Genomic DNA, 10,000 nt, shown 5'->3' with positions numbered 1-10,000 from the left:
GGCGCGGGTGGGTTTTAATGTTCCAGTTCCACTGTGTTTACATTCCTCGCGGCTGTTTTGAGTTTAGGTTTCTACGAGCAATGGCGACTGAAGGAGTCATACAGATGGCTGTATTTCCGCACTTCTTCAAGCAATCTCTCGGTCACTTGGTCTGTTTCCATGGCTCTTCACTGATCTTCGGAATTTAAAAATGGCGGGCGGCCGGTGCAGAGTGCAGAAGATCATTCCGGAAATGCGTAGGAGGAAACGCGATGCTATCCAGCCGACCAATCACAGATCTTGCGGTCCGCGTCGCCGCGACGCGTAGTTACATTTTTGAGGAGGTGCGCGTCAGGGTACGGCGAAGGGTACGACGTATGGTACACGTCAATGCGTATGCTACGCCGTACCTTCTACGCGCACCCGACGCAGAAGTATAAATTGGCCTTAACCCTAAGCCTAACCCTAACCCTGACCTATCCATGTGTTCACAGTAAAATAATAAAGAAATAACTCTAGACTTTGACTTTTGGCGACATTTTTAGAACTTCAGACACTCTTTAGTGCAAAATAAGATTAATAATAATAATAATAATAATATTTTATAATCTATAATATTTTACCCTTTACAGGTTTTTTTATTTGCTTTTGGTATATTTCCACCACATACATGTTTCACATCACCTTGTTGGAGAGATTACAGTACAGCTACAGATGCCACATCAGATAATACACTTACATCACCTAACTCAGGTAACTCAGGAAACTCAGGAGACTCAGGTAACTCAGGAAACTCAGGAGACTCAGGAAACTCAGGTAACTCAACTCAGGTAACTCAGGAAACTCAGGTAACTCAGGTAACTCAGGTAACTCAGGTAACTCAACTCAGGTAACTCAGGAAACTCAGGTAACTCAGGAAACTCAGGTAACTCAGGAAACTCAGGTAACTCAGGAAACTCAGGTAACTCAACTCAGGAAACTCAGGAAACTCAGGAAACTCAGGTAACTCAGGTAACTCAGGTAACTCAGGAAACTCAGGAAACTCAGGAGACTCAGGAAACTCAGGTAACTCAACTCAGGTAACTCAGGAAACTCAGGTAACTCAGGTAACTCAGGTAACTCAGGTAACTCAACTCAGGTAACTCAGGAAACTCAGGTAACTCAGGAAACTCAGGTAACTCAGGAAACTCAGGTAACTCAGGAAACTCAGGTAACTCAGGAAACTCAGGTAACTCAACTCAGGTAACTCAGGAAACTCAGGAGACTCAGGAAACTCAGGAGACTCAGGAAACTCAGGTAACTCAGGAGACTCAGGAAACTCAGGTAACTCAACTCAGGTAACTCAGGAAACTCAGGTAACTCAGGTAACTCAGGTAAATCAGGTAACTCAGGTAACTCAACTCAGGTAACTCAGGAAACTCAGGTAACTCAGGAAACTCAGGTAACTCAGGAAACTCAGGAGACTCAGGAAACTCAGGTAACTCAACTCAGGTAACCCAGGAAACTCAGGTAACTCAGGTAACTCAGGTAACTCAGGTAACTCAACTCAGGTAACTCAGGAAACTCAGGTAACTCAGGAAACTCAGGTAACTCAGGAAACTCAGGTAACTCAACTCAGGAAACTCAGGAAACTCAGGTAACTCAGGTAACTCAGGTAACTCAGGTAACTCAGGAAACTCAGGAAACTCAGGAGACTCAGGAAACTCAGGTAACTCAACTCAGGTAACTCAGGAAACTCAGGAGACTCAGGAAACTCAGGAAACTCAGGTAACTCAGGTAACTCAACTCAGGTTACTCAGGAAACTCAGGTAACTCAGGAAACCCAGGTAACTCAGGTAACTCAGGAAACTCAGGTAACTCAGGTAACTCAACTCAGGTAACTCAGGTCACTCAGGTAACTCAGGAAACTCAGGTAACTCAGGAGACTCAGGTAACTCAGGTAACTCAGGTAACTCAACTCAGGTAACTCAGGTAACTCAACTCAGGTAACTCAGGTAACTCAGGAAACTCAGGTAACTCAGGAAACTCAGGAAACTCAGGTAACTCAGGAAACTCAGGTAACTCAGGAAACTCAGGAAACTCAGGTAACTCAGGAAACTCAGGTAACTCAGGTAACTAAGGAAACTCAGGTAACTCAGGTAACTCAACTCAGGAAACTCAGGTAACTCAGGTAACTCAGGTAACTCAGGTAACTAAGGAAACTCAGGTAACTCAGGTAACTAAACTCAGGAAACTCAGGTAACTCAACTCAGGAAACTCAGGAAACTCAGGAAACTCAGGTAACTCAGGAAACTCAGGAAACTCAGGTAACTCAGGAAACTCAGGTAACTCCGGTAACTCAGGTAACTCAACTCAGGTAACTCAGGTAACTCAGATAACTCAGGTAACTCAGGAAACTCAGGAAACTCAGGAGACTCAGGTAACTCAGGTAACTCAGGAAACTCAGGTAACTCCGGTAACTCAGGTAACTCAACTCAGGTAACTCAGGTAACTCAGATAACTCAGGTAACTCAGGAAACTCAGGAAACTCAGGAAACTCAGGAGACTCAGGTAACTCAGGTAACTCAGGAAACTCAGGTAACTCCGGTAACTCAGGTAACTCAACTCAGGTAACTCAGGTAACTCAGATAACTCAGGTAACTCAGGAAACTCAGGTAACTCAGGAAACTCAGGTAACTCAGGTAACTCAGGAAACTCAGGAAACTCAGGTAACTCAGGTAACTCAGGTAACTCAGGTAACTGAACCCATAATGTGTGTAACAGTATCTGTGTTAGCTAAAGCTGTGATGGTCTTTATACAGTAATGTGGCAAAAAACGTCCCCATAAGGACAAAGATTTCAGATGTTGCATCTTATTAAGGACGTTTTGTCACCATAATGTGGAGTTTAGTTGCATTAAATAATAGACAAATGTATTAAACTGAACAAAAAGAGATGCAAATGAAAAGTTTGATAGTAATGGCATTATGAAAGGCAGTTATTTAAAACAATCTATATTGTTAAAAGCGCTATATAAATGAAGATGACTTGACTGTGAATTAAACTTTTGTTTTTGTTTTTTTGATTTATGAACTTTTAACAAATGACAAAATAATGACCTGACAAATTTCCTGACACACAACACAGTGGATGTGAATGAAACACTTATTGTGAGTTGTGATAACAACCCTAATGTTTGGAAAAGTGCAGTTTTGCTGATCTGGGGTCTCTTTTATAAAACTGTGCGTAGGAACCTTACTAAAAGTGTACGTGCGCCCGAAAGCCAAAAATGGCGCACGCCAAAAAATATTCAGATTTATAAACCCGTTCGTACGCCAGAACCTGCGCAGAATTCACTTTATAATCCCAGTCAGCGGAAGATTGTGCGCATGTGCATCTCCACCCCGAAATAACCATATGTGGAGCTTACAACGCTTTGTTTTACTGTGCAGATCCTCATCTGCATATCATTTGCATATGATTATTCATCCACGTGATAACGTTTAACGGTACAAGACACATTACATTAATAAAAATCATGTAGTAGCCTATCCTTGCCTTGTTTTTGAATACATAAATCAAATAGTGTAAAATACATTACAGAAAAGTTTTTCTCAATCTTTTCCACTGGCCGAATTGTATTTTTAATTGATTTATATTTTTAATGGAAACAGATAGATAGGCCTTGGGCATTATTTGCACCTTGCACACAAAACTATTTACCCAGAATATCTGGTATTATTTATCATGATTAGCAATTATCTCAGTGGTTAAAACACGTACAGCACGCCACAGGAAGTGTTCAGAAGCATCGCATCCACTACAAATATTTCTATTGATTGAATTTGAATATAAAAATGTTTGTAACTTCTCAGTAATGATTTCATGTTTAAGTGTTTAAGTCCATTAATTTGAATGGCATTTTTAATCTAAATGTTTATATCAGAAGTAAAACATAGTTTAAATCATTATTTTATTTATTTAAACTGTTATTTGCGTCAGTTTCACTAAACGGCCCAGCGGCGCTCGCTGACGCGGACATTTAAGAAGGGATGGATATTTGCTTCCAGTGATAGGCTTGGTGAGGGAAAGTATATTTGTATTATCTTTCTGTATATGTTTAATTTTCTTTCGATTTTCTGTCTAAAAGTGACCAAAAAGACACTGTGTGCAGGAGCGCACATTTTCCCGTCAAGTTTGTTTTTATAAATCACAACTTATGCGTCGGAACTGGGCTGTCGTCCGCCTTTTTTGTGCGTACGACACAAAACCTTTTTTGCAGGTCATCAGCTGGAGTGAGAGCCACCAGAGGGCGCTCCACATCACTATCATGAGAGCCACCAGAGGGCGCTCCACATCACTATCATGAGAGCCACCAGAGGGCGCACCACATCACTATCATGAGAGCCACCAGAGGGCGCACCATGAGAGCCACCAGAGGGCGCTCCACATCACTATCATGAGAGCCACCAGAGGGTGCTCCACATCACTATCATGAGAGCCACCAGAGGGCGCACCACATCACTATCATGAGAGCCACCAGAGGGCGCACCACACCACTATCATGAGAGCCACCAGAGGGCGCACCACACCACTATCATGAGAGCCACCAGAGGGTGCACCACATCACTATCATGAGAGCCACCAGAGGGCGCACCACACCACTATCATGAGAGCCACCAGAGGGCGCACCACATCACTATCATGAGAGCCACCAGAGGGCGCACCACACCACTATCATGAGAGACACCAGAGGGCGCACCACACCACTATACATTTACATTTTTACATTTAGTCATTTAGCAGACGCTTTTATCCAAAGCGACTTACAAATTAGGACTAATATAAGCGAGTCTATCATGAGAGCCACCAGAGGGCGCACCACATCACTATCATGAGAGCCACCAGAGGGCGCACCACACCACTATCATGAGAGCCACCAGAGGGCGCACCACACCACTATACATTTACATTTTTACATTTAGTCATTTAGCAGACGCTTTTATCCAAAGCGACTTACAAATTAGGACTAATATAAGCGAGTCTATCATGAGAGCCACCAGAGGGCGCACCACATCACTATCATGAGAGCTACCAGAGGGCGCACCACACCACTATCATGAGAGCCACCAGAGGGCGCACCACACCACTATCATGAGAGCCACCAGAGGGCGCTCCACATCACTATCATGAGAGCCACCAGAGGGCGCACCACACCACTATCATGAGAGCCACCAGAGGGCGCACCACACCACTATCATGAGAGCCACCAGAGGGCGCACCACACCACCATCATGAGAGCCACCAGAGGGCGCAGAGGGGATCACTATCATGATTCACTCACATCTACAGTCCCCATAACTCACTGCCGGACTCATCATCCCGGATAGCATCCACCCGTGTCTCATCATCTTGTTTAGCTCAGCCCATATAAGCCTGGGTCATCCTGTCACTCACTGTGAAGTTCTGTATGTTGTTACACTGCATTTCTAAGCGTTTCCACTGATGTCCATGTTCCTGGTTCCTGATATCTGCCTGTGTCCTGGTTTTCCCGTTCCTGTCTAACCCTCTGGATGTGTTTGTATGGACTGCCTGCCTGTGTGTGACCCTTGCCTGGATTACTCTAATAAACTGCATTTGGATCCTCAAGCTTCTTGTCTCGTAACACGCGTGTTGATCCGCATCTGCTCCGTTACGATCGTCTACTTTTACTTCAATTAGGCTTTTAGTCCAGAAGAGGCACATTTACATGTTCACGTCTCATTGCTTTACAGAGAATGATCATTTCCATACATTTTTTATCGCAAATGTGACATTTATACAAAAGTTCAATAAAGTTACTGAGTAACTTTTATAGATAAATTCTGTGTTTGCTCGTCAAAGAACAAACAGCAGAACCGCTGCGCCTCCGAGCAACACGTGTTCTGTTCCTCATAATATCTGCAGTTCTGACAGCATCAGAGTAAATTATTCATTAGGCGACCCATTCATAAATACAGTCGTCAGCGAGATTAAAGGAATTAGGATATTTGAGCGAATCTGTTGAATAAAGGATTAAACGCCCTCATGAAGATGGAGATCTGCTGCCACCTACTGGCGGGGTTAGTTTCACAGTTAAAGAGTAGACTTATTAAAAAAAATATTCTCAATCATTTCATATTTCCACATTAAAGTTTTTTTTACATTTTAAACATTAATCTCTTTACATAATTTATGCAATTATAATTTGCTGTTTAAATCCATACATGCCATATCTAGACAGTATCAATCCAAAAATGGATTTTATTGATACCGACTTCCTTTTATTTGGTTATAACAGTCATACACCGCGTCTGTGCATTCTGATGGAGTTTGTAGACTAAATGTAAGAATCTGACATTAGAGGACCGATGACAATGAGTTTACAAATACTGTTTTCTCTCTGCTTTATTATTAGAGTTTTGATCTTCTCTCAACCGAGAGAGCACACCCTGCATTATATTGTATTATATATTGTATTATAATGACTATTTAATATTAGCCTACCACTAAACTTTGACTATAGGCATGTTGCATATTAATTGTTCTAAGATCCTCAGAGCATATTTGAATTTTGATGTAATTTGTGCCACTCCATAATGATGTCTGTAGCGTAAGTAGGGCCTAAACTCAAGCCCAGGACCCCAGTCCACCTAACCCTACTGTAAATAACCCCCAGCCCGCCTAACCCTACTGTAAATAACCCCCAGTCCGCCTAACCCTACTGTATATAACCCCCAGTCCGCCTAACCCTACTGTATATAACCCCCAGTCCGCCTAACCCTACTGTAAATAACCCTGACTGCTCATGATCGGCCACATGATGGCGCAAGATCACACAGATATATGAGAACAGTCTAGCACACGAGAAAACTTTATAAAGTAGAATAGCATTCTGTAGTTTTAAAACAAACAAATAATTAAAATATTCTCTCCTTCTTATTTTCCGACAGTTCATCTGCTGGTTTTCCTCTCTATTAAAGACTTTAGAACATCTCTAAAGAATCAGCATTATTATTCCTGCACTATATTGGGACGTGGACAAATCTGGCCTTTTCCATAAAAAAAAAAAAAAACGATTCACTGCTATGACGCTTTTATCTTTTTACTGTATGTGTGAAGGTTCCAATTTAGAGATATAACTACCGGTAAATATGAAGTTACTGCAATAACATAATTTGAAGAAAGTTCAGCTTACTGAATAAAAAAGCGTGTCGATCCAAACTGTAAAAGGGGGGGGGGACATTGGTAAAGATTGATAAAGAAACAAAAATATATTTATTTGCTCTCATATGTTGGTTTGTTAAAGTACTGATGGTGTATCTACATCTCCCTCATGGCCGAGAGTGCGTGTTTACAGACGATTAGTGCAGTAAAGCTGTAGTTCAGATCCGCGGACCCCCCTCTCTCTCGCAGTGGTTCAGTCCATTAAACCTCGATATAAAAACTCCTCCGTGAGACTCGCGCCGCAGAAGACCCGCTAAGATGGAGCAGACTGAAGTAATCAAGCCAGAAACTCTGGACGATCTGATTAAAACTCTGCACAAGATTTTTGAAAATGACTCTGTTAATGTGGAGGAAGTGCAGAGCATCATGGAAGCGTATGAAAGTAACCCTCAGGATTGGATGAAATTCGCCAAATTTGACCAGTACAGGTAATTATTATTATTATATTATTAACGATATTACTTGTAATTTATTACTAAATAATGTTTAGGCAGTTCTTTTGCTATACTCTGCTAATATTACGCATTTAGGCGTACAATCAACAGGTTTATACATACATATATATATAAACACAACTGAAAAGTGCCAATGAAATTAACATAAAGATAAAATGTTAATTTTATGTTGTAAACTTCTCTAAGCATCAGATGTAAACACAAACAGAGAATTAGATTTGAATTAGTCGACTTTTACACCAATTATCCCACAAATAATGTTCTTTTGTTTAGAGAATTATTGGGTCTCGAATGATGATTTTATTGCTCGAGTTGATGCTTTAAGGGGGCGGGGCTTCGCTTCAGGGGCGGGGATGACGCTGGCCAATCAGAGCGCGGCTCCAGGCGCACACCCGCTGCTCTCGTTCCATCAAATGTTCCAGCAGAAAAACACACATTCCCGACACATGGAACTAATCTCTCTAGACTGTTCCACACAAACTGTTCTGTTTATCTCATTCACTCAATTTACTGAAATCAATATGCGTAAGGAGTAGCAAAGCAGTGTGTGAGGGTTCATTCATTCTCTAGCAGCAACAACAAACTGTGATTTTATTAATAAATCATCATTAATCCCCAAAATCAACTCGTATAGGATGGAAATACAAAAGAAAAATTTTTATGGAAGCCAATTTCTGCCAGAGAAGAAATATTCATGCTTTTGTAAATCATAATAATTATGACAAAAGTCGAAATGATGATACAAAAAGTCATAACTATGATGCGCTAAATCATAAGAGTTTTTTTTTTTACTTCATCAGAATGATATGAAACTTGGTAAAGGTTTTAACACATAAAAAAATCATGGATATGATTCAAAAAGTTTAAATGATCCTGAAAAAGACCGTCACACTTGAGCGGATTGGAAACGGCCGGGAATGGAAGTTCCTCTAGTGGAAGCGTTCGGTACTGCGTTCCAGTGGAAGCGTTCGGTACTGCGTTCGGTACTGCGTTCCAGTGGAAGCGTTTGGTAGTGCGTTCCAGTGGAAGCGTTTGGTACTGCGTTCCAGTGGAAGCGTTTGTTACTGCGTTCGGTACTGCATTCGGTACTGCGTTCGGTACTGCGTTCGGTACTGCGTTCCAGTGGAAGCGTTTGGTAGTGCGTTCCAGTGGAAGCGTTTGGTACTGCGTTCCAGTGGAAGCGTTTGGTACTGCGTTCGGTACTGCGTTCCTGTGCAAGCGTTCGGTACTGCGTTCGGTACTGCATTCGGTACTGCGTTCGGTACTGCGTTCGGTACTGCGTTCGGTACTGCGTTCCAGTGGAAGCGTTTGGTACTGCGTTCCAGTGGAAGCGTTTGGTACTGCGTTCCAGTGGAAGCGTTTGGTACTGCGTTCCAGTGGAAGCGTTTGGTACTGCGTTCGGTACTGCGTTCCAGTGGAAGCGTTCGGTACTGCATTCGGTACTGCGTTCGGTACTGCATTCGGTACTGCGTTCCAGTGGAAGCGTTCGGTACTGCATTCGGTACTGCGTTCGGTACTGCATTCGGTACTGCGTTCCAGTGGAAGCGTTCGGTACTGCGTTCGGTACTGCGTTCTAGTGGAAGCTTTCGGTACTGCATTCGGTACTGCGTTCCAGTGGAAGCGTTCGGTACTGCATTCGGTACTGCGTTCCAGTGGAAGCGTTCGGTACTGCGTTCGGTACTGCGTTCTAGTGGAAGCTTTCGGTACTGCAGTGATCAACATCTCACTGAACGCTCGTTTCCTCAGATATCAACTTCAAATTTGGAAGATAACTCGTTTAGATTTATGGCTTTTATTTTCTCACGGTTTTAGAGCAAAACGTGTTTTGGAATATATATATTTCATATTAAAATTGAAAATAGTATTTTTGTACATTTTTCCTAACAATAAACTTAATTGTCTATAACTTTTTTATGTCACTTTTTCTTCCCACTTCATCAATAATCTGGTTCTTTAGAGAGAGACCACACTTCAGTCTGTGAAGCATTTAAAACATTCAAGATGTACTCAATCTTGTAAAAAAGACTCAAAAAGTGAATAACAGGTAATAAATGGATCATAACTATTCCATAAATATAATTTAGTACCGTAAAATCCCCTAAAATTACAAAATATTATATAAAAACATTATTGAACTCAAATATAGTACAATAATTTCATTGAAATAAAAAAGATCTTGTCATTTTTGACCGCCACTTGAGGAATTTAATTTCGACTTTTTATTTAATAATGTTGACTTTTAAATCTCATTATTATATGACTTAGTATGTCATAATTCCGCATGATTGTTTGTGAGTCCTGACGGATGAGAGCGTGTCTGTACAGGTACACCAGGAATCTGG

General features: G+C 41.6%; 1 protein-coding gene across 1 annotated transcript in view; it reads left to right on the top strand.

Moving 5' to 3' along the window:
* Positions 1–7,436: 7,436 nt before the first annotated feature.
* cdo1 (cysteine dioxygenase, type I) overlaps positions 7,437–10,000 on the top strand; it is a 17,887-nt gene continuing 15,323 nt past the window's right edge. Inside the window, exons 1-2 of the mRNA XM_082188961.1 lie at positions 7,437–7,631; positions 9,984–10,000. The exon at positions 9,984–10,000 is cut by the window's right edge and continues 61 nt beyond it. Of these exons, the coding sequence (XP_082045087.1) occupies positions 7,462–7,631; positions 9,984–10,000 (187 nt within the window). The 5' untranslated portion in view covers positions 7,437–7,461. The remainder of the gene's footprint in view (positions 7,632–9,983) is intronic.

The sequence above is a fragment of the Leuciscus leuciscus genome, assembly GCF_965113295.1.
Source record: "Leuciscus leuciscus genome assembly, chromosome: 13".
Lineage (NCBI taxonomy): Eukaryota > Metazoa > Chordata > Actinopteri > Cypriniformes > Leuciscidae > Leuciscus > Leuciscus leuciscus.
Note: the sequence above shows the minus strand (reverse complement) of the source record. Positions and strands in the feature narration are given on the sequence as shown.